The sequence below is a fragment of the Dreissena polymorpha genome, chromosome 3, assembly GCF_020536995.1.
Source record: "Dreissena polymorpha isolate Duluth1 chromosome 3, UMN_Dpol_1.0, whole genome shotgun sequence".
NCBI classification, from domain to species: domain Eukaryota; kingdom Metazoa; phylum Mollusca; class Bivalvia; order Myida; family Dreissenidae; genus Dreissena; species Dreissena polymorpha.
Window position 1 is genome coordinate 113,025,527 of NC_068357.1, and position 23,367 is coordinate 113,048,893.

Below are 23,367 nucleotides of genomic sequence, written 5' to 3' on the forward strand. Positions count from 1 at the left end.
TATCTGTGACCTCCTTATAGGTAGACAACCACTTTTATTCACAACACCACCCTATATGTTACCTCCTTATAGGTAGACAACCACTTTTATTCACAACACCACCCTATATGTTACCTCCTTATAGGTAGACAACCACTTTTATTCACAACACCACCCTATCTGTGACCTCCTTATAGGTAGACAACCACTTTTATTCACAACACCACCCTATATGTGACCTCCTGATAGGTAGACAACCACTTTTATTCACAACACCACCCTATCTGTGACCTCCTGATAGGTAGACAACCACTTTTATTCACAACACCACCCTATATGTGACCTCCTTATAGGTAGACAACCACTTTTATTCACAACACCACCCTATATGTGACCTCCTGATAGGTAGACAACCACTTTTATTCACAACACCACCCTATATGTGACCTCCTGATAGGTAGACAACCACTTTTATTCACAACACCACCCTATCTGTGACCTCCTGATAGGTAGACAACCACTTTTATTCACAACACCACCCTATCTGTGACCTCCTGATAGGTAGACAACCACTTTTATTCACAACACCACCCTATCTGTGACCTCCTGATAGGTAGACAACCACTTTTATTCACAACACCACCCTATATGTGACCTCCTGATAGGTAGACAACCACTTTTATTCACAACACCACCCTATATGTGACCTCCTGATAGATAGACAACCACTTTTATTCACAACACCACCCTATCTGTGACCTCCTGATAGGTAGACAACCACTTTAATCACAACACCACCCTATCTTTGACCTACTGATAGATAGACAAACACTTTTATTCACAACACCACCCTATATGTGACCGTTTAATAGGTAGACAACCACTTTTATTTACAACACCACTCTATCTGTGACCTCCTGATAGGTAGACAACCACTTTTATTCACAACACCACCCTATATGTGACCGTTTAATAGGTAGACAACCACTTTTATTTACAACACCACCCTAAATGTAACCTCCTGATAGGTAGACAACCACTTTTATTCACAACACCACCCTATCTTTGGCCTCCTGATAGGTAGACAACCACTTTTATTCACAACACCACCCTATATGTGACCGTTTAATAGGTAGACAACCACTTTTATTCACAACACCACCCTATATGTGACCGTTTAATAGGTAGACAACCACTTTTATTTACAACACCACCCTAAATGTAACCTCCTGATAGGTAGACAACCACTTTTATTCACAACACCACCCTATCTTTGGCCTCCTGATAGGTAGACAACCACTTTTATTCACAACACCACCCTATCTGTGACCTCCTGATAGGTAGACAACCACTTTTATTCACAATACCACCCTATATGTGACCTCCTGATAGGTAGACAACCACTTTTATTCACAACACCACCCTATATGTGACCTCCTGATAGGTAGACAACCACCTTTATCAACTACACCACCCTATATGTGACCTCCTGATATGTAGACAACCAATTTTATTCACAACACCACCCTATATGTGACCTCCTGATAAGTAGACAACCACTTTTATTCACAACACCACCCTATATGTGACCTCCTGATAGGTAGACAACCACTTTTATTCACAACACCACCCTATCTGTGACCTCCTGATAGGTAGACAACCAATTTTATTCACAACACCACCCTATATGTGACCTCCTGATAGGTAGACAACCACTTTTATTCACAACACCACCCTAGATGTGACCTCCTGATAGGTAGACAACCACTTTTATTCACAACACCACCCTATTTGTGACCTCCTGATAGGTAGACAACCACTTTTATTCACAACACCAACCTAGATGTGACCTCCTGATAGGTAGACAACCACTTTTATTCACAACACCACCCTATTTGTGACCTCCTGATAGGTAGACAACCACTTTTATTCACAACACCACCCTATATGTGACCTCCTGATAGGTAGACAACCACTTTTATTCACAACACCACCCTATCTGTGACCTCCTGATAGGTAGACAACCACTTTTATTCACAACACCACCCTATATGTGACCTCCTGATAGGTAGACAACCACTTTTATTCACAACACCACCCTATATGTGACCTCCTGATAGGTAGACAACCACTTTTATTCACAACACCACCCTATATGTGACCTCCTGATAGGTAGACAACCACTTTTATTCACAACACCACTCTATCTGTGACCTCCTGATAGGTAGACAACCACTTTTATTCACAACACCACCCTATCTGTGACCTCCTGATAGGTAGACAACCATTTTTATTTACAACACCACCCTATCTGTGTATGTGACCTCCTGATAGGTGGACAACCACTTTTATTCACAACACCACCCTATATGTGATCTCCTGATAGGTAGACAACCACTTTTATTCACAACACCACCCTATATGTGACCTCCTGATAGGTAGACAACCACTTTTATTCACAACACCACCCTATATGTGACCTCCTGATAGGTAGACAACCACTTTTATTCACAACACCACCCTATATGTGACCTCCTGATAGGTAGACAACCACTTTTATTCACAACACCACTCTATATGTGACCTCCTGATAGGTAGACAACCACTTTTATTCACAACACCACCCTATATGTGACCTCCTGATAGGAAGACAACCACTTTTATTCACAACACCACCCTATATGTGACCTCCTGATAGGTAGACAACCACTTTTATTCACAACACCACCCTATATGTGACCTCCTGATAGGTAGACAACCACTTTTATTCACAACACCACCCTATATGTTACCTCCTGATAGGTAGACAACCACTTTTATTCACAACACCACCCTATCTGTGACCTCCTGATAGGTAGACAACCACTTTTATTCACAACACCACCCTATATGTAACCTCTTGATAGGTAGACAACCACTTTTATTCACAACACCACTTTATATGTGACCTCCTGATAGGTAGACAACCACTTTTATTCACAACACCACCCTATCTGTGACCTCCTGATAGGTAGACAACCACTTTTATTCACAACACCACCCTATATGTGACCTCCTGATAGGTAGACAACCACTTTTATTCACAACACCACCCTATCTGTGACCTCCTGATAGGTAGACAACCACTTTTATTCACAACACCACCCTATATGTGACCTCCTTATAGGTAGACAACCACTTTTATTCACAACACCACCCTATATGTGACCTCCTGATAGGTAGACAACCACTTTTATTCACAACACCACCCTATATGTGACCTTTTGATAGGTAGACAACCACTTTTATTCACAACACCACCCTATATGTGACCTCCTTATAGGTAGACAACCACTTTTATTCACAACACCACCCTATATGTGACCTCCTGATAGGTAGACAACCACTTTTATTCACAACACCACCCTATATGTGACCTCCTGATAGGTAGACAACCACTTTTATTCACAACACCACCCTATATGTGACCTCCTGATAGGAAGACAACCACTTTTATTCACAACACCACCCTATATGTGACCTCCTGATAGGAAGACAACCACTTTTATTCACAACACCACCCTATATGTGACCTCCTGATAGGTAGATCACCGCTTTTATTCACAACACCACCCTATATGTGACCTCCTGATAGATAGACAACCACTTTTATTCACAACACCACCCTATATGTGACCTCCTGATAGGTAGACAACCACTTTTATTCACAACACTACCCTATCTGTAAACATACCAGTCTCGCTATGGAAAATTAGGGTTTAATGCTTGTGTGTAAAGTGTCCTCTTAAATCAGCCTGTGCAGTTGGTCCAGGCTTATCAAGGACGACACTTTCTGATTTTCATTGCATATTTTGTTTAATAAATTATCTTCTAAGCAAAAATCAAGTTTAGGTGGAAAGTGTTGTCCCTGATTAGCCTATGAAGACTGCACAGGCTAACCTGGGACGACACTTTATGCACATGCATTATCACACTTTTTTTCAAAACCAGGCTCATATAATTAGGTGTGGTGGCATAGGTAAGAGTAAGAACCTGACACCACTTGCCTGCAAATCTTGTCGGACTCGGACGCTGCGCTGTAGGAATATGTGAGGGACAGCATAAGATCGTCTGTTGTTTTCTCCACCAGAGTCTCAAACTGACAATAGCTGGGTATCACAACTGAAGCAAAAAACAAGTTGTACATTTAACTTTAACTGACTAGTAGAAAACAATACACAGCCTTTTCTAAATGTCTAAGGTTAATTTTGAGGGTGTGTGGAAAAATGTAATATCTGCTTCATGTTCTACAATACAATACAATAGTCTTGCACAAAACCCTGGTTTTGTCTAAGGTTTTAAAGTAATTGGAATATGCAGCCATGTGTTATTGATCAACTCAATTATTTATAGACCAGTCACAACATGCCAATAAGGTGTTATTAAAATAACAAAATAATACTTTTTTACAAACTGCCTCAGCATGATAAAATAATATTTTTTAATATTTATGTTCAAAATAAAACAATTACAAAGAATTGGGAAATTAAACAACAGAAAATGATTAAACCTTAACTTTAATTACTTGAAAACTGAACCACACTTACGTCGGCAAAAATGTACAAATATCTTCTTGTAGACCACATCAAGTTGTGAAAACTCTTTCACCTCAAGGACATTTTGGTCAGAAGGTGTGCTAGCGATGGCGTGCAACTCTTTCTTCTGATCTGGTTCATTCATTGCAATTCCAACCGCGAATATGTGGATACCATACATGGCCTTCGCATTCCCTGCAGCCAGCAAGGTCAAATTCCCTTCATTTGATTTCCCGTCCGTCACAATCAACAAGTGTCGTTTCACGTCCTTTCTGGCACCTCTTGCAGTGGTAAAGTACTCGCTAATTGCCTTATTGATTGCTAAATGAGTATTTGTCCCTCCAAGCTTATACTCCATATCAATCAATGTTTTCTCCATCTTAGTTTTGTTCTGGATTTCTTTGCCGTTAACAGTTTCCAAATAATCATTCATGTAGAATTCGTGGTAACTGTCTTTTGAGAACTGCATGACACCGATTCGAATGTTTTCAGTGTCTGCTAGTCGTACAACATTGAGTGCAAATGCTCTGACAAGTTCAAAGTTTTCTTCTTGTATACTACCTGAGCTATCTAATGCCATGACTATGTCAATCTTGCTCTGACCACATTCTGAAATCCAAGAAATATACAAAATTTATCGAAAAGTGACATTTTTATAACTTTGTTTTAATGATTATCTGAATACTTAATTTTACCCAATTGAGGACTCAACATATAATTATATATTAAATGGTTAAGAATATATTTCCCTTCTTAAGCAGGGGTCAAACAAAGGCCTCTGTCTAAAAGATAATTTCTTTTAAATTAGACAATTTTCCCAAAATTTCACTGTCCAGAACTTGGGAAATATCTTCTCACAGTTGATAACAATATTTCCCTGCAAAAAGCTTTTTTTCAAAATCAAGAACAACAAGATGTGTTTGCCAGAAACACTATGTCCCCTTCTGCGCCGCTTTGAAGCTATATATTTGACCTTTGACCTTGAAGGATGACCTTGACTTTGACCTTTCACCACTCAAAATGTGCAGCTCCATGAGATACACATGCATGCCAAATATCAAGTTGCTATCTTCAATATTGCAAATGTTATGGCAAATGTTAAAGTTTGGCACAAACACACAAACAAACCAACAGACAGGGCAAAAACAATATGTCCCCCACTATAGTGGTGGGGGACATAAAAAGTAACATTTTGTTATAAGTTACAACAATTTGACATATGACATTTGATTTGCAAATCCTCCAATCCAACAAGCATGGAACAAAATACATCAGCCTGTTTATGGGAAAACTGAGCTTAAGCCATGTGTCATGCCAGATTAATCTTATGGGAAAACTGAGCCTAAGCCATGTGTCCAGCCAGATTAACCTTATGGGAAAACTGAGCTTAAGCCATGTGTCGTGCCAGATTAACCTTATGGGAAAACTGAGCCTAAGCCATGTGTCATGCCAGATTAACCTTATGGGAAAACTGAGCTTAAGCCATGTGTCGTGCCAGATTAACCTTATGGGAAAACTGAGCTTAAGCCATGTGTCGTGCTAGATTAACCTTATGGGAAAACTGAGCCTAAGCCATGTGTCGTGCCAGATTAACCTTTGCAATTTGCACAGGCTAATTAGGGTTGACACTTTCCGCTTGTATTTTATAATGATTTTTTATTACAAAGATACTTTATTTAAACAAAATAAAAAAATTATTTTGTTTGAATAAAGTATCTTCGTAATGAAAAACCAGTATGAGGGGAATGTGTTGTTTCAAGTAAGCCTGTGCAGACTGCAGAGGCTAACCTGGGATGACAGTCTCTTCACACATTCATAGAGCCCCGTATTCCCAGATCGAGGCTCATAGGGTACCTTCTTTCACTGTATCCGTGGTGATAGAGGGATCCTTGCACACAGCCTCCACACTGTTGGCCAGGAAGTCAAGGTTCAGGTTGGTAACCAGGTTGGTCAGGGGGCTAGCCTGCGCAGCGGCAGTGGTCAAGTTGGCGCGCAGGTTTACGATCAGTTTGCACATGTCCTCATTGAAGTCCAGTGAGTTCACAAGGGCGAACTTGATTTGTTGAATGAATTCCACGTAGAAAGTTGACACTGATGACAGTGAGTCACCAACAAATATCTCAGACCTGAAATAGTAAAGTTGGAAGAAGATTCAGGATTTACATGTTGACACATTTATAACATTTGTTTGTTTTTTGTTAAATCGCACTTGACACACGCATAATAAAATATAATAACAGTTATCATTTAGCAGAAGAATTATATGAATGTGTATCAATTACAAAATCAATCAGGTGATGTTGATGCATTTAATGGCTGAAAGCAAAATTGTAAACAAATCCAATCTTAGTAGCAAATTTCAAAAGGGTAGACATTAAAATTATAACTATGGATAACTATTGGCTGTTGATTAAAAGGAAAGCATTTAAGTAAAAGCTTCTAAATGTTCTGGGTACTTAAAGTATCATTAAGACAAAATGGTGATGTGTAAAATTGAATTAATGTGCTATTTTAATTTTGTTCAATAATTATTTCCATTTAACAAACTCACTCATACATGCATGTTTATCGTTTATAATTTTCTTATTTCCCCAACCAATCTGTTGATGTACAATGTTTAATAAGACAAAATTTTGCTTTATATTAGAAAGATGTACAATAAAAGAACTCACAATATCTTGTCCAAATCCTGCGGAGGTTTTTCACAATCCCGCTTCAGCCTGTCAATGTGAGTCAGCGCTGGTAGATAGAGGGCGCTTCGCTGCACTGATAGGCAGCCTTTTGTGTACTTAATCGCGCAATCCTTGAACGCTTTCACCCCAGTCACACTTTAACAATTATACAAGAGCCCTATTTCAATTATTCAGCAAAACCTTTAGAAAATTTCCTCAACTCAAGAAATGTTCAATACTAGTAAAACATTCATTAAAAGCAGTTTATGTCTGTTAGAGGTTAACTATTATGCAATCTTGTATAATTAAATCAGTAGACTTTGCCACGCAAAATGAGGCAATTCACACTTCTAATAGACAACTAATTTACTACTGATATTAGCTTTGTGATAAAATGTGCTACATAAATCCATACATTATCATGTGTATGGTAAACATTCTACTTCAACAAGTACCTGTCACTGTCAAGAGTACCTCACACCACAGGGGCAGTGCTGTGTAATGGACAACAAGACCAGCACTTACTTGTCATACACCAAAAAAGCAAACACATATAAAGCCTACATTAGAAATGGCTTCAAGTCATAAAAGAACATATACCTGCACTGATTGTCTCCAGCAGCAAGCCATGTTTGCTTGTCCGTGCAATTCGCTAAGGCAGACGAAATGTCACATACACCGCGGTCCGGCCCGTCAGGGATCATGCAGAAACCACTGAGCGTCTGACTGGCCAGCTGATAGTCCATGCTCACTGAAGTGATAGCTGCCTCGCTGCAGACTTCAGCTGCCTCTAAGCTGTCCCTGACCTTGCGTGTCACTTCTAATTGTCTGGAATATTATAAAGGCAAAAAATCTTAATTGCTTGGCTTCTTTGAATTATAACAGATGTGTTTTGCTTCCACAAATTTGTCCCTATACTTTCATGTTACTTCTAATTGTCTGAAATATTTTAAACTTTTACCACTCAGATATGTATTGTGACCTGTTTGAAGTCCCTTAGAAAATCAAATTAAATTAAAGATCTTTCCACATAGGTTAAAGTTATAAAGACCTCATGTACAACCCTTAGATGCTGATGAGCAGCGAACAGCATTAGACCAACAGCCTGCCAGTTGCTTGTAGTCGGTTCTGGGCTTATGTTGGTTGCATATAGCAATTTTCACTTAGCTTGTCAGTGGCAACAGGTAAATGGCAAACAATCTGAATTGTTTGATTACATCGAGTTATAACAGATATTGTAAACTGTAAACAATATAACGTCTAAATGTACATGAACGAACAAACGGAGAATTGTGTAAAATCATTCATGAAAATGTGGGCTGTATTCATCTATACATTGTAAGACTTAACCCTTAGGTCCCACTCACAGACAAAGTGAAAATGGCTATGTGCAAACAGCATTAAACCAGAACAGCCTGCAAGAAACTTGCAGTCTGTTCAGGTATTATGCTGTTTGCTGTCCATCAGTATCTAAGGGTTGGAAATAAAGCCATAAAAACTTGAATCTAGTAAGAAAGGTCTTAAATTAAACTTACTAAGGAACCACAAATGCATCAAAATATGTATCTAAGTGGTAATGGGTTAACTCTTTCAGCGCTGGAACCGAATTTTGAAGGCCTTTGCAAACAGTTTGGATCCAGATGAGACGCCACAGAACGTGGTGTCTCATCAGGATCCAAACTGTTTGCTATTCTGATAGTATTCTTTGAAATTTTTTGAAGAGAATGCTAATTTTAGAAATTCAGCAGACGACATTTTAGCAGAGGACAAATTTCCTAGCATGCAAATGGTTAAGAACAAAGAATAGATCAGCTATACCTGCACACAGGAGGCTTGTACTTCAGAGGATTCTGGATGAAATATCCAAGAGCCAGAATGCTGGGGGTTCCACACGAGGGGTCTCCATATTTCCCCACACAGACGGCGTGGTTGAACATGTCCCGGATCTCAATGGCGATCTTGTAGAGGGCGTAGTAGCGAGAAGTTACACAGTGCATGGTGTGCTCAATCACACATTCTATTTTATTCTTGATCAGACTGGAAATGTATAAAGAGAAAACAACAATGAAGGCAAGTCTCAATTGTATCTTTTGCACAAATATCTTGTTGACTTTTAATTAGGGATGTAAACGAATATCCGAATATCCGAATATTCGGTCCCGGACCGAATATTCGGATACTGTTTTCCGAATCGAATATTCGGAAGAAAAAATAAAAAATCGAGTAATTTCAAAGACTTTGTATTCGTAAAATTTACTTCAAACTTTGTCAAAAAAGTTGTTCCTCGTGTCATAATGTTTATTCCGGTTGGCGCGATAATGCGTCACTATGGTGATGACAGAATACCGGTCATAAATCCCGCTAACAAAGCCAGACACTTTGTGTCAAAATTATGATAGGTGCAAATGGCGTCGGCAATCAAAACACCGACCTGCACTTGATCCAAATGACTCGAATTACATTTAAAATTATCAAAGATTAAATGAGTAAAGGAAAAGCCAACTTTGTGTAAAAAAACAAATAAGACCGTATGGCAATTAAAACACCGACCCGTCTTGATATAATAACTCGAATTACATTTAAAATGATCAAAGATTAAATGAGTAAAGAAAGAGCCGACATGGTGTGAAAAACAAAACAGATCGTATGGTTATAATCAATCAAAAAAGCTTTTAGAAAATAATTTACTCAACCTCTAATGAGTATTTGCGCATCGTATGGTCAAAACATAAATTAATTACTCAATATTCAATCAGGTATTATACTTAAAGAAATGTTTTTGGTATTGCACCCTCATTTAATTGAAAATATTATAATTGCTACACCAATATTTCACGACATCATCCGATAAGAAGCTGCCGATCCAAGTGTCTTTTTAACGTGGCAACTTTAAAAGACTGACTGTTTAGTCTGTTAAACAGGTTCAAAGTGTGTTGTGGCTATGTTCATAATTCGTTTAAGTTCAGCTTTAATTATATGTAGATCTAACTGTTTTGTCATGTAATTATTTTGTCGTCATGTAATATTATGTTTCTCGTTCTATTGTTGATGTACGATATTAATAGTTTAAAAACAGTTTTTGTCATTCAATTTTTACAATAAAAAGTAATCAACAAAATCAGCTTCGAATTAGCGACGGCAACGTTGTGTCAATATTTAGTCACTTCCAGTGAACTTCCGGTAAAAACGAAAGTAGAATTCATGGAGTAATGGTACGGTAAACAAAGTTGACTTTTTTCCAACAGATGCTGACCGAATAACCGAATATTCGTTCGGAAAGGTGACCGAATATTCGAATACCGAAATCGGTATTCGTTGCCATCCCTACTTTTAATATAAGACTTTGTCAATTTTAATACTTATCAAATATGTTTTAACATATTAATTTACTAAAAGAAATGCTTTTCCTTAAATAGAAAAGTGTTTCCCTATCAAATGAATCAAAAACAGATAAGTAGTTTTATAAAATCTGATCATAGCAAGAGGAAGAGTATGACCACTAGAGGCCTTTTGGGAAAACTGGGCTTAAGGCATTTTTGCAGAGCTGTCCCACATAAGTCTGTGTAATATGCACAGGCTTATCAGGGATGTCACTCTCTGCTTTTATGGAATTTTTTGTTTAAAGGAAGTCTTTTCTAATTCAAAATCCAGTCTAGGTGGAAAGTGTTGTCCCAGATTGGTCGGTTGACTGCACGTGCTAATCTGGGACGACACTCTACAAAGAATCGCATTAAGCTCAGTCTTCCCAGAACCAGGCCTACTACGTACACATATGTCAGGTCCTTGGCTTGCACGACCAGGGTTATCATGTCCACAAAGCAGGTAACGGCCTCCTCCACCTTACAGATAGGGGCATCTGAGATATAAAGGTAAAAGAAATGAGTCACACAGGTCACGGCCTCCTCCACCTTACAGATAGGGGCATCTGAGATATAAAGGTAAAAGAAAAGAGTCACACTCTAACAAAAATGGGGCTGAATTCACACAACAATGAAACAATTTTGGTTCTACCACTTATACATGTAAACGTGTTGATACCAGTTCTAACTTTCACATCGCAAGTTTTACTGAAGTAAACAATATTTTATTGACGATACCATACAAACATTGTTTATTTATTCAACATCCCTAGGCCATATTGATATACTGGTTTAAGATTGTCAGTATAAAATATTGACATTTAAATCATATATACCCTGGTGCTCGCTTTAAAAAACGGCTATATTAGAGTGGCACTCCCATATAATAAGCCTCATACCGTCTCCTTGGTTACACTTGTGTCCATGACAACAGTAGCAGTCGTCAAGGCCCTGGCACGCTGCGCAGAAGGTGGGGTTACCACATCCCTTTGAGTAGCCGTCAACTGTAAGCTGGCTGTAGCACATCTGCAAGGGAATAATAGTCGTCAGAATTCAATTTTGTGGTTTAATTTTTTTCTTTTGTTTTGTTGACCTGTCAATTAATGATTTTCTGATTTTGTAAAATAAAGATGAAAATGTGTTGGTCATTTTCTGATGCATTTGTGTTAAATCAAAGAAACTGTATGTCCCACAAATTATTATCTTTTAAGAGTAGTAGGTAAGTGCAAATTATTTGAAAATTTCTTCAGTAGCAAAAAAATCATTAATTAAAGATTATTTGCAATCATATCATCTTTTTGACATTTTCAAGAAAATGCGATTTTAAAATTTTCATTTAAAAAAATGTTCTATAAATGAATAATCATGCCCATGTCCTTAGAATTTAATATAAAAGTGATTGCAAAATCCAACGAAGAAGAAATGCTTATTTTTTTGTTTGGCAACCATATATTTCCCAATCAAAGCAAACTCAGCTTAAATAACTTCAACACTTCTTGATTTTGGTTTGGAATCAGTTCTTTACATCTTCACAAGTGATCTTTAAACATTATAATCATGCAAATCAGTCCTTCTGGAAATAGTTGAAACATACCTGTTGACCAGAAACAGGGCAGTCATTAGTGGGTTGAGAATTGCAGACTTCATTGCTAGCGATTCCCTTGCAGGAATAACACTGGATAGCTGTTAACATAAAGAAATCAAATATTTCTGACGCACTCAAGAAAAATGGGTCTTAAAATTTAATGTTCATGTTAAAGTGACCAAGATTAGCATGTGCAGCGTTCACAGGCTTATTAGTGACAACACTTTCACAGGCTTATTAGTGACAACACTTTCACAGGCTTATTAGTGACAACACTTTCACAGGCTTATTAGTGACAACACTTTCACAGGCTTATTAGTGACAACACTTTCACAGGCTTATTAGTGACAACACTTTCACAGGCTTATTAGTGACAATACTTTCACAGGCTTATTAGTGACAACACTTTCTCTGCTTTTATGAAATTTTTTATTTAAAAGAATCAAAAATTCAGAAAAAGCAAAAGTGTCAATCATGATAAGCCTGTGTCAACCACATTTTATGCACATCATATGCGACAACCACACTTTATGCACATCATATGCGTCAACCACACTTTATGCACATCATATGTGTCAACCACACTTTATGCACATCATATGCGTCAACCACACTTTATGCACATCATATGCCTCAACCACACTTTATGCACATCATATGCGTCAACCACACTTTATGCACATCATATGTGTCAACCACACTTTATGCACATCATATGCGTCAACCACACTTTATGCACATCATATGCGTCAACCACACTTTATGCACATCATATGAGTCATCCACACTTTATGCACATCATAATGTCTGATAAGCCTGCGTCAACCACACTTTATGCACATCATAATGTCTGATAAGGCTACTTCAACCACACTTTATGCACATCATAATGTCTGATAAGCCTACTTCAACCACACTTTATGCACATCATAATGTCTGATAAGCCTGCGTCAACCACACTTTATGCACATCATAATGTATGATAAGCCTGCATCAACCACACTTTATGCACATAATAATGTCTGATAAGCCTGCGTCAACCACACTTTATGCACATCATAATGTCTGATAAGCCTATGTCAACCACACTTTATGCACATCATATGCATCAACCACACTTTATGCACATCATAATGTCTGATAAGCCTGCATCAACCACACTTTATGCACATCATATGCATCAACCACACTTTATGCACATCATATGCGTCAACCACACTTTATGCACATCATATGCGTCAACCACACTTTATGCACATCATAATGTCTGATAAGCCTGCGTCAACCACACTTTATGCACATCATAATGTCTGATAAGCCTGCGTCAACCACACTTTATGCACATCATAATGTATGATAAGCCTGCATCAACCACACTTTATGCACATCATAATGTCTGATAAGCCTGCGTCAACCACACTTTATGCACATCATAATGTCTGATAAGCCTACGTCAACCACACTTTATGCACATCATAATGTCTGATAAGCCTACGTCAACCACACTTTATGCACATCATAATGTCTGATAAGCCTACGTCAACCACACTTTATGCACATCATAATGTCTGATAAGCCTGCGTCAACCACACTTTATGCACATCATATGCGTCAACCACACTTTATGCACATCATAATGTATGATAAGCCTGCGTCAACCACACTTTATGCACATCATAATGTCTGATAAGCCTGCGTCAACCACACTTTATGCACATCATAAAGTCTGATAAGCCTACGTCAACCACACTTTATGCACATCATAATGTCTGATAAGCCTGCATCAACCAGACTTTATGCACATCATAATGTATGATAAGCCTGCATCAACCACACTTTATGCACATCATAATGTCTGATAAGTCTGCGTCAACCACACTTTATGCACATCATAATGTATGATAAGCCTGCGTCAACCACACTTTATGCACATCATAATGTCTGATAAGCCTACGTCAACTACACTTTATGCACATCATAATGTCTGATAAGCCTGCATCAACCACACTTTATGCACATCATAATGTCTGATAAGCCTACGTCAACCACACTTTATGCACATCATAATGTCTGATAAGCCTACGTCAACCACACTTTATGCACATCATAATGTCTGATAAGCCTGCGTCAACCACACTTTATGCACATCATATGCATCAACCACACTTTATGCACATCATATGCGTCAACCACACTTTATGCACATCATATGCGTCAACCACACTTTATGCACATCATAATGTCTGATAAGCCTACGTCAACCACACTTTATGCACATCATAATGTCTGATAAGCCTGCGTCAACCACACTTTATGCACATCATAATGTCTGATAAGCCTGCTTCAACCACACTTTATGCACATCATAATGTCTGATAAGCCTACGTCAACCACACTTTATGCACATCATAATGTCTGATAAGCCTACGTCAACCACACTTTATGCACATCATAATGTCTGATAAGCCTACGTCAACCACACTTTATGCACATCATAATGTCTGATAAGCCTGCGTCAACCACACTTTATGCACATCATAATGTCTGATAAGCCTGCGTAAACCACACTTTATGCACATCATATGCGTCAACCACACTTTATGCACATCATATGCGTCAACCACACTTTATGCACATCATAATGTCTGATAAGCCTACGTCAACCACACTTTATGCACATCATAATGTCTGATAAGCCTGCGTCAACCACACTTTATGCACATCATATGCGTCAACCACACTTTATGCACATCATAATGTCTGATAAGCCTACGTCAACCACACTTTATGCACATCATAATGTCTGATAAGCCTGCGTCAACCACACTTTATGCACATCATAATGTCTGATAAGCCTACTTCAACCACACTTAATGCACATCATAATGTCTGAAAAGCCTACGTCAACCACACTTTATGCACATCATAATGTCTGATAAGCCTGCGTCAACCACACTTTATGCACATCATAATGTCTGATAAGTCTGCGTCAACCACACTTTATGCACATCATAATGTCTGATAAGCCTACTTCAACCACACTTTATGCACATCATAATGTCTGATAAGCCTGCATCAACCACACTTTATGCACATCATAATGTCTGATAAGCCTGCGTCGACCACACTTTATGCACATCATAATGTATGATAAGCCTGCGTCAACCACACTTTATGCACATCATAATGTATGATAAGCCTGCGTCGACCACACTTAATGCACATCATAATGTATGATAAGCCTGCGTCAACCACACTTTATGCACATCATAATGTCTGATAAGCCTACGTCAACCACACTTTATGCACATCATAATGTCTGATAAGCCTGCATCAACCACACTTTATGCACATCATAATGTCTGATAAGCCTACGTCAACCACACTTTATGCACATCATAATGTCTGATAAGCCTACGTCAACCACACTTTATGCACATCATAATGTCTGATAAGCCTGCGTCAACCACACTTTATGCACATCATATGCATCAACCACACTTTATGCACATCATATGCGTCAACCACACTTTATGCACATCATATGCGTCAACCACACTTTATGCACATCATAATGTCTGATAAGCCTACGTCAACCACACTTTATGCACATCATAATGTATGATAAGCCTGCGTCAACCACACTTTATGCACATCATAATGTCTGATAAGCCTACGTCAACCACACTTTATGCACATCATAATGTCTGATAAGCCTGCGTCAACCACACTTTATGCACATCATATGCTTCAACCACACTTTATGCACATCATATGCGTCAACCATACTTTATGCACATCATAATGTCTGATAAGCCTGCGTCAACCACACTTTATGCACATCATATGCATCAACCACACTTTATGCACATCATATGCATCAACCACACTTTATGCACATCATAATGTCTGATAAGCTTGCATCAACCACACTTTATGCACATCATAATGTCTGATAAGCCTGCGTCAACCACACTTTATGCACATCATATGCGTCAACCACACTTTATGCACATCATATGCGTCAACCACACTTTATGCACATCATATGCATCAACCACACTTTATGCACATCATAATGTCTGATAAGCCTGCGTCAACCACACTTTATGCACATCATATGCATCAACCACACTTTATGCACATCATAATGTCTGATAAGCCTACGTCAACCACACTTTATGCACATCATAATGTCTGATAAGCCTACGTCAACCACACTTTATGCACATCATAATGTCTGATAAGTCTGCATCAACCACACTTTATGCACATCATAATGTATGATAAGCCTGCGTCAACCACACTTTATGCACATCATAATGTCTGATAAGGCTACGTCAACCACACTTTATGCACATCATATGCGTCAACCACACTTTATGCACATCATATGCGTCAACCACACTTTATGCACATCATAATGTCTGATAAGCCTGCGTCGACCACACTTTATGCACATCATAATGTCTGATAAGCCTGCGTCAACCACACTTTATGCACATCATAATGTATGATAAGCCTGCGTCAACCACACTTTATGCACATCATAATGTCTGATAAGCCTGCGTTAACCACACTTTATGCACATCATAATGTCTGATAAGCCTGCATCAACCACACTTTATGCACATCATATGCGTCAACCACACTTTATGCACATCATATGCGTCAACCACACTTTATGCACATCATAATGTCTGATAAGCCTGCGTCAACCACACTTTATGCACATCATAATGTATGATAAGCCTGCGTCAACAACACTTTATGCACATCATAATGTATGATAAGCCTGCGTCAACCACACTTTATGCACATCATAATGTCTGATAAGCCTGCATCAACCACACTTTATGCACATCATAATGTATGATAAGCCTGCGTCAACCACACTTTATGCACATCATAATGTCTGATAAGCCTGCGTCAACCACACTTTATGCACATCATAATGTCTGATAAGCCTGCGTCAACCACACTTTATGCACATCATAATGTCTGATAAGCCTGCATCAACCACACTTTATGCACATCATAATGTATGATAAGCCTGCGTCAACCACACTTTATGCACATCATAATGTCTGATAAGCCTGCGTCAACCACACTTTATGAACATCATAATGTCTGATAAGCCTGCATCAACCACACTTTATGCACATCATATGCGTCAACCACACTTTATGCACATCATATGCGTCAACCACACTTTATGCACATCATAATGTCTGATAAGCCTGCGTCAACCACACTTTATGCACATCATAATGTATGATAAGCCTGCGTCAACAACACTTTATGCACATTATAATGTATGATAAGCCTGCGTCAACCACACTTTATGCACATCATAATGTCTGATAAAAGCCTGCATCAACCACACTTTATGCACATCATAATGTATGATAAGCCTGCGTCAACCACACTTTATGCACATCATAATGTCTGATAAGCCTGCGTCAACCACACTTTATGCACATCATAATGTCTGATAAGCCTACGTCAACCACACTTTATGCACATCATAATGTCTGATAAGCCTGCGTCAACCACACTTTATGCACATCATAATGTCTGATAAGCCTACTTCAACCACACTTTATGCACATCATAATGTCTGATAAGCCTGCGTCAACCACACTTTATGCACATCATAATGTCTGATAAGCCTGCGTCAACCACACTTTATGCACATCATAATGTCTGATAAGCCTGCGTCAACCACACTTTATGCACATCATAATGTATGATAAGCCTACTTCAACCACACTTTATGCACATCATAATGTCTGATAAGCCTACGTCAACCACACTTAATGCACATCTTAATGTCTGATAAGCCTGCGTCAACCACACTTTATGCACATCATAATGTCTGATAAGCCTGCGTCAACCACACTTTATGCACATCATAATGTCTGATAAGCCTGCGTCAACCACACTTTATGCACATCATAATGTATGATAAGCCTGCGTCAACCACACTTTATGCACATCATAATGTCTGATAAGCCTACGTCAACCACACTTTATGCACATCATAATGTCTGATAAGCCTGCATCAACCACACTTTATGCACATCATAATGTCTGATAAGCCTGCGTCAACCACACTTTATGCACATCATAATGTCTGATAAGCCTGCATCAACCACACTTTATGCACATCATAATGTCTGATAAGCCTACGTCAACCACACTTATTGCACATCTTAATGTCTGATAAGCCTGCATCAACCACACTTTATGCACATCATAATGTCTGATAAGCCTGCGTCAACCACACTTTATGCACATCATAATGTCTGATAAGCCTGCGTCAACCACACTTTATGCACATCATAATGTATGATAAGCCTGCGTCAACCACACTTTATGCACATCATAATGTCTGATAAGCCTACGTCAACCACACTTTATGCACATCATAATGTCTGATAAGCCTGCATCAACCACACTTTATGCACATCATGTCTGATAAGCCTGCGTCAACCACACTTTATGCACATCATAATGTCTGATAAGCCTGCGTCAACCACACTTTATGCACATCATAATGTCTGATAAGCCTGCGTCGACCACACTTTATGCACATCATAATGTATGATTTTTCTAGAGTGCGGCTCATTTTATTTAAATTACAAGGAATATATATACCATAAATTTCTAGTGCTTAAGAAGCATAAAAAATACATATAAAAGGTTGAATCTAAAAAATTCAAGATAAAACTATGTTTTATGTTAAAAAAATCCAAGTAAGCCCCAAAAGTAAAACTTTATTTTGTATGAGTTACTCTTTCTTTTCTTGTATGATTGAATGTTGATGCTATCAACAATTATATACTGAATAAATAATCTTAAAGATGATGATTCTAGACCAAAACATAATATTTCTCAAGACCATTAATTATTTACAGAAAATTCTAAACTGTTTTTAAATAAAATCTATCACCTACGTTTGCAAGTTTCAGTAACAGCATTGTGAATAGCCTGGAGTGTTTTCAGCACAACCAGTCTGTGACGAGTCTCCAGCTTGGACAGACTGGGTTCCACACATAGCCAGGCAGCCTCAAGCTGTGCACACAACTTCGAGGCACTTTCTTTGATCACGACCGGCGCAGGCTGAATCCAACTGTTTCTACTCGTTGAAATTCCACCACTCTTGGTACTCTTCTTCACAGTTTTTTTCGTTTTTGTAGATTTTTTTGACTGTTTGGTCTTGTTTGTCTGTTTTGTTTGTGCAGACCTTTTAGAAATCTTTTCTACATCGTCAGTTGCCCTCTTAGCTCTTGTTCCTAACTCTGGGTCAGTTCCTTTAGCACCACCAGCAGCAGTCTTGCCCATCGCTCCCACGTCTATGTTAGCAGTGATATTAATTCTGAAACAAAACACACTCATCAACAACATGGCAATTTATCAATGTTGTTAACCCTTTGCATGCTGGGAAATTCGTTGTCAGCTAAAATGTTGTCTGCTGTATTTCTAAAATTAGCATTTTGTTTGATTTTTTTTCAAATGCTACTATCAGAATAGCAAACAGTTTGGATTCTGATGAGACGCCACGTTCTGTGGCGTCTCATCTGGATCTTAACTGTTTGCAAAGGCCTTCAAAATTTGGTTCCAGCACTGAAAGAGTTAATTATTCTAGTCTTGATGACAAAACCCACTGCTTTTTTGTTTTGAATGATACACTGCATACAGGTACTAATAACGTGTAAACAGTGGTTGTTATAAGTAACCTTGCCAAACAATTAGCATGGGTAGGTTAAGTAGGGAATTTAAACTCTTTCGGTGCTGGAACCGAATTTTGAAGGCCTTTGCAAACAATTTGGATCCAGATGAGCAACGTGCGGGAACCGAATTTTGAAGGACTTTGCAAACAGTTTGGATCCAGATAAGACGCCACAGAACGTGGCGTCTCATTAGGATCCAAACTGTTTGCTTTTCTAATAGTATTCTTTGAAAAAAATCAAAGAAAATGCTAATTTTATAAATTCAGCAGACGACATTTTAGCAGACGAAAAAATTCCCAGCATGCAAAGGGTTGTTCTCCCTAAGCACAGCTTTCAATGAGCTGTCTGTGTAGTCCCGTTTGGAAATTGTAGCTAGAGCTTTTTCACAAAGAAAAATTATAAACCCTCCCTGCTTTGTCATAGCCATGGAAGTCAAGTTCAAAATTAAACAAGAGGGCCATGATGGCCCTGAATCGCTCACCTGACTCATTAAGATCAGATGAAAACTATGACCTCTATTGTCTACACAATGTTTTTCTATGATTTGACCTAGTGACCTAGTTCCTGACTCTAGATTACCCAAATACAATCCCAATCCAGATTTCATCAAGATAAACATTCTGACCACAGTTCATAAATATTGGATGAAAACTGTGACCTCTATTGTCAACACAAGGTTTTTCTATTTATTTGACCTAGATTTTTACCCCAGATGACCCAAATACAATCCAACCCAGATTTCATCAAGAATTCTGACCAAATTTCATAAAGGTTGGATGAAAACTGTGATCTCTAATGTCTACACAAGGTTTTTCTATTATTTGACCTAATGACCTAGTTTTTGACCCCAGATGACCCAAATAAAATCCCAACCCAGATTTTATCAAGATAAACATTCTGACCAAATTTCATAAAGATTGGATGAAAACTGTGACCTCTATTGTCTACAGAAGGTTGTTCTATTATTTGACCTAGTGACCTTGTTTTTGACCCCAGATGACCCAAATACAATCCCAAACCGGATTTCATCAAGATAAACATTTTGACCAAATTTCATCAAGATTGGATGCAAACTGTGACCTCTACTGTCTACACAAACAAATTGTTGACGGACGGACGCACGGACACACGCAGGCACGCACAACGGACGCCGGACATCACACGATCACATAAGCTCACCGTGTCACTTCATGACAGGTGACCTAAAAATATGTGTCGGAGATAAACATGAACAGTTGTGGTTAAAATCCCATAGAAACAAGGGCTGTTTGTAAAACATGCATGCCCCCCTATATGGGCTATAAGTTGTAGTAGCAGCCATTGTGTGAATACGTTTTTTGTCACTGTGAATGGTGGTGGTGGTGGTGGTGGTGTAGTAGTAGTAGTAGTAGTAGTAGTAGTAGTAGTAGTAGTAGTAGTAGTAGTAGTAGTAATAGTAGTTGTAGTAGTAGTAGTAGTAGTAGTAGTAGTAGTAGTAGTAGTAGTAGTAGTAGTAGTAGTAGTAGTAGTAGAAGTAGTAGTAGTAGTAGTAGTAGAAGTAGTAGTAGTAGTAGTAGTAGTAGTACTAGTAGTAGTAGTACTAGTAGTAGTAGTAGAAGTAGTAGTAGTAGTAGTAGTAGTAGTAGTAGTAGTAGTAGTAGTAGTAGTAGTAGTAGTAGTAGTAGTAGTAGAAGTAGTAGTAGTAGTAGTAGTAGAAGTAGAAGTAGTAGAAGGAGTAGTAGTAGTAGTAGCAGTAGCAGTAGCAGAAGCAGTAGCAGCATTACAAGACCAATACTTAAGAATGATCAAATGGGAAAAGGTAACCTAGCACTGGCAGTAAATATGGGGCTCATTTACAGGTCAGATTTGGAATCTCTGCTGTAAAATGAGATTTTGAATGAATTAAAGGGAGGCAAATCTGTAATAAAAAGAACATGCATAAATGGTAGTTGTTTCCCTTGTTTGAACCATGCTAAATCCTTACAAGTTTGGAAAGAATTGGATGAAAAATTTGGACTTTATTGCATAAACACCATTTTCTCAATTCAAGGGGAGGTAATTCTGTACTTCATGGACCAATAATGCTTATTTTTTGTAGAGTTCGTGTCCTCATTGATATAAAGACACTGTGCAAATTTGGAAAGGATCGGACAAAAAATGTGGACGATTTTTGAAAGTTTTCACAAAATAGGCAAAAACGAAGTAGAAGAAGATGTTTACAAATTGTTTACAGACAGACGGACGGACGCCGGACGCTGAGTGATCACAATAGCTCACCCCGAGCTATCGCTCAGGTGAGCTAAAAAAACTCAGGAAAAAGTGAATTTTTGTGCAAAAATTGTGTGTTGCACATATACATTTCATGGTGATGAAATATTTTAAGTTTCAAGTTTATTAAATGAATGTAGAAGTTGTTTGCTCCACAGACTTTTCAAACCTTTTTACTCGCAGTCATGCCTATGGCTAAGTTCAAGGACACATGACTAAACAATATTTAATAAGAGAATCACTGCCCATGGCAATAATGGTGTAGTGCACATATACACTGATATGACATACTTGATGTTGCAACTTAATTGTTTCAGAAATGTTCCACTGTAGACATTTTTAACATCATATATGGCAGACATGCAAAAAGCTAAGTTCAAATGCTAATATATATGTTTTAAAAAGTGGAATAATGCCCGTGAATAATGTGTCTTGCATATCTGCATTTCTTGATGATGACAAATTTAACTCTTTGCATGCTAGGAAATTTGTCGTCTGCTAAAATGTTGTCTGCTGAATTTCTAAAATTAGCATTTTCTTTGATTTTTTTTCAAAGAATACTATCAGAATAGCAAACAGTTTGGATCCTAATGAGACGCCACGTTCTGTGGCGTCTTATCTGGATCCAAACTGTTTGCAAAGTCCTTCAAAATTCGGTTCCCGCACTGAAAGAGTTAAAGTTTCCAATCAATTGCTGAAATCAGACAACAGATTGCTTCACAAAGTTATAGACAATATATGGAGACAAAACATCACACAGACAGACCAATCAACAAACCCACAAAGTAATCACAATATTTCCCTCCTTAACTTTTTTTGCAGGGATAAAACAAATCTACAGATATTGTAGTTAGGTACATATTTCTTGCATTCTGAAAATGGTGTGAACTAAACACTTTTTTTCATTTCACAGGGTTCATCTCAACTGGTAATAACTAATTTAATAATCCAAGAAGTTATCTATTGCTATGTGTTACACAAAGATTTGATAAACTATACACAAATAAACTATTGCTTATTTCATAGAAATGTTATTGTTTATTGTTATTGTTCATGTTTTATTCAAGTCAAAGGTCAGGATCAAGACTGAAGTCAGTCAATCAACTTGATTAAGCAACAGCTACATAAAACAAATAACTGAAAAAAAGCAGTTCTCATTTGCAATATTACTAATGCTACACGCTTATCCAGAAATATGAAGGCAAGTATCTTATA

The 23,367-nt window shown here is 38.1% G+C and overlaps 1 protein-coding gene across 1 annotated transcript in view; it reads right to left on the reverse strand.

Annotated features, from left to right (window-relative positions):
* LOC127871073 (uncharacterized) overlaps nucleotides 1-23,367 on the reverse strand; it is a 156,558-nt gene that overhangs the window by 62,945 nt on the left and 70,246 nt on the right. Inside the window, exons 51-60 of the mRNA XM_052413720.1 lie at nucleotides 19,129-19,550; nucleotides 12,179-12,267; nucleotides 11,484-11,610; nucleotides 10,994-11,081; nucleotides 9,044-9,262; nucleotides 7,826-8,053; nucleotides 7,226-7,381; nucleotides 6,408-6,679; nucleotides 4,566-5,162; nucleotides 4,026-4,140 (exon numbers count right to left, since the gene is read on the reverse strand). Coding sequence (XP_052269680.1) covers nucleotides 4,026-4,140; nucleotides 4,566-5,162; nucleotides 6,408-6,679; nucleotides 7,226-7,381; nucleotides 7,826-8,053; nucleotides 9,044-9,262; nucleotides 10,994-11,081; nucleotides 11,484-11,610; nucleotides 12,179-12,267; nucleotides 19,129-19,550 — 2,313 coding nt within the window. The remainder of the gene's footprint in view (nucleotides 1-4,025; nucleotides 4,141-4,565; nucleotides 5,163-6,407; nucleotides 6,680-7,225; nucleotides 7,382-7,825; nucleotides 8,054-9,043; nucleotides 9,263-10,993; nucleotides 11,082-11,483; nucleotides 11,611-12,178; nucleotides 12,268-19,128; nucleotides 19,551-23,367) is intronic.